Source organism: Penicillium arizonense, assembly GCF_001773325.1.
Source record: "Penicillium arizonense strain CBS 141311 chromosome Unknown PENARI_contig264, whole genome shotgun sequence".
NCBI classification, from domain to species: Eukaryota; Fungi; Ascomycota; class Eurotiomycetes; order Eurotiales; family Aspergillaceae; genus Penicillium; species Penicillium arizonense.
The window spans coordinates 372-2709 of record NW_019173541.1 but is presented as its reverse complement, the minus strand read 5'-3'; the positions used below and the strand labels follow the sequence as shown (position 1 = coordinate 2709).

General features: G+C 46.5%; 1 protein-coding gene across 1 annotated transcript; it reads right to left on the bottom strand.

Moving 5' to 3' along the window:
* Positions 1-292: 292 nt before the first annotated feature.
* On the bottom strand, positions 293-1195 carry PENARI_c264G10771 (uncharacterized protein; the record flags this gene model as incomplete). Its single annotated transcript, XM_022638235.1, has 2 exons — positions 293-701; positions 768-1195. The coding sequence occupies 2 exons, from the start codon at positions 1193-1195 to the stop codon at positions 293-295; spliced, it is 837 nt and encodes a 278-aa protein (XP_022481909.1).
* Positions 1196-2338: the final 1143 nt, after the last annotated feature.

The following is a 2338-nucleotide window of genomic DNA, read 5'->3' as shown; positions in this document are numbered from 1 at the left end:
CCTCGACTACCAGAAAATTGGGTCTGCATGCCAATTATTTCGAATACTAAGTGGAAGGGACATGCGCCAATTTTAGATCTGAGTTTACCTTAGTCAAGAACCAGAGGCACTGGAAATTAGAGGAGCGATACTGGTTCAGAACCTTCATCAGCCTCTCCAATATAAGGCTTTTGTGGTGGCATTTAGTCACAGACAAATTACTTCGTAAGCACATCTTGTTCTGTCAGGTACATGCTCAACGAAATATCCAACGCACTAGTCTATAAAATAATCACATGATAATTCGGAAAGTTTACACCCGAAAGAAGGCGTTCACATCCAAATCGTCAAACACGCCAATGGCAGCCTGCGAGCTTTTGCACACACGAACATTGTGGATGCTTTGGGTGGGATGATTGCCACGACGAGAATCAGTGACGCCCAGTCTAAACCGACCACCATCTCTGATTTCGATTCGCTGACCAGTCCGTAGCAAATGAACCTCTGAGCGGAGCTTATCAAGTAATTCTCGCGAGTAGTGGATCTCAGTAGCCTGCTTTTCAGTTTGACGAACGATGCGATTGAGGGCTACCAGCTTGTCCTGAAGCACTGTCCCATCCTCGTCAAACTTTCCGATCACATTTACAATGCCATTCTCCCTGGCTAGGAGCTCGGCTTGTCTCTCCTGGCTGACGTTCTCCGACGGATAGAGAGGAAGAAGTCTTAATCGAGTTGCACTTTTGTCAGCTGACTTCTATGAGAATTTCCCAACAATGATTTTCACATACAGAAAATGGTCGATGATGCTCGACAAAACGTCCTTCCACCGGGCTAGCCGTTTGCTCAGCAATTGCACCTCTAATTCTCCAGAAATACCGAAGCGATCACGGTTCAATTTGCGAGTTGTTCCACCCAAGGAGCGGTCAATAAAAGCGCGAAAAGTCTTTTCAAACTCGTCGCATGTCTTTTCGCAGTCCAGTAGCAGTGAATGAACGTGCGCTTCGATGTCATCCCTGGTCGTGGCCGAGGAGTAGCCAGAGGCGAGTGAAAGGCGCTGTACAACAGTTTCAAGAGAAGCCAACTGATTCAAGAGGTCGGTCAAAGCCTCAGGTGTGTCTCCAGTTGTTTTGATTTGGTCTGAAAGAGCAATGATGCTCAGTCGGACATCTGTTGCAACCAACACAGTGCTGTAGGACACATTGATCAGGTTGGTCATTCTGAACACGCAAGTTCATACAAAGTCGAATGATCACAACGAGGCAGAGGAAGATAGGGTAACTAGGAAAAACGATTCTTGTTGGGAGTGAAAAAAAGGCAATATATTTGGAGGGGGTCCGACCTTATAAGTGTTTGCACGTTGGAGTTTGCCTAGACTTCGGACGGCAGGCTCCTGGGATTCTGATTGATCGGTGTGAGAGATGCGCATGAAACATATAGGACGGATGGAGATACGATCTGCCCAGGACCCACAGAGTGCATCTAGATTCCCCTGAACGTGAGGAAGCTACCTTCCTTTCGCTTCCTCGCGCTACATTATGTATCTAGTGTCACCTAAAGTCGAGTATAATTAGCTGTTCTTAATATTTATGATTCTTCTTGAAACACTATCCACTTCTACATATACGTGAGACCTTCACATTCCTCACAGAAGATCCCAGAGGTAAATCTAATGCTTGTGACGGTTCATGGATGCTTGGGTTTTACCATTACGCCATCTGACCAAAAAGGCACAATGTTTGGTCAGCGACCAAACACCCAAGCTACTATATATGCTCGATCTCTGACAATGCTCCTAGATTTTAGAATCCCCCCGGGAGCTAGAGAGTATTTCTAGGAGACGACCAGCTCCAAGAAATACTGTCGTGGTGTTTGATAATCCCCTGTATCCGTAGATGAGGACAGCCGCTTAAAGATGAATAACCAATATTAAAAACAACAATAGTTGACTCTAGATACAAGACGAAGCACGAGGAGGCGAAAAGAGAGGCTTCCTCGCTCCCGAGGGAAACCAAATGAACCAAGTTGGTCACGCAGATCATACCTCCATTTTTCCTGTATGCCTCGTGTATAACCCTGACACAAGGCATGGATGATCCCAGGAGCTACTTTTTACACAAGATGCCGGAGACCTGCGCTTCTCCGGGGCCGCTGACCAAGAAGGTGTAGTAGTCTAACTTTCAACGTATATCGCGGGAGAACACATGCGCCTAGACAGCGGGCAGTGCAAAGGGAGTTTGGCGCAGCTCAGGTTCGGCTATGTTTTTCATTGAACAGGCAAGCTTCGTGTATATAGAGCACACTGCACATACGGTATGTGTCCAGAGTTATTTACCACTTCATTTTCTGCTTCCACTCTCTC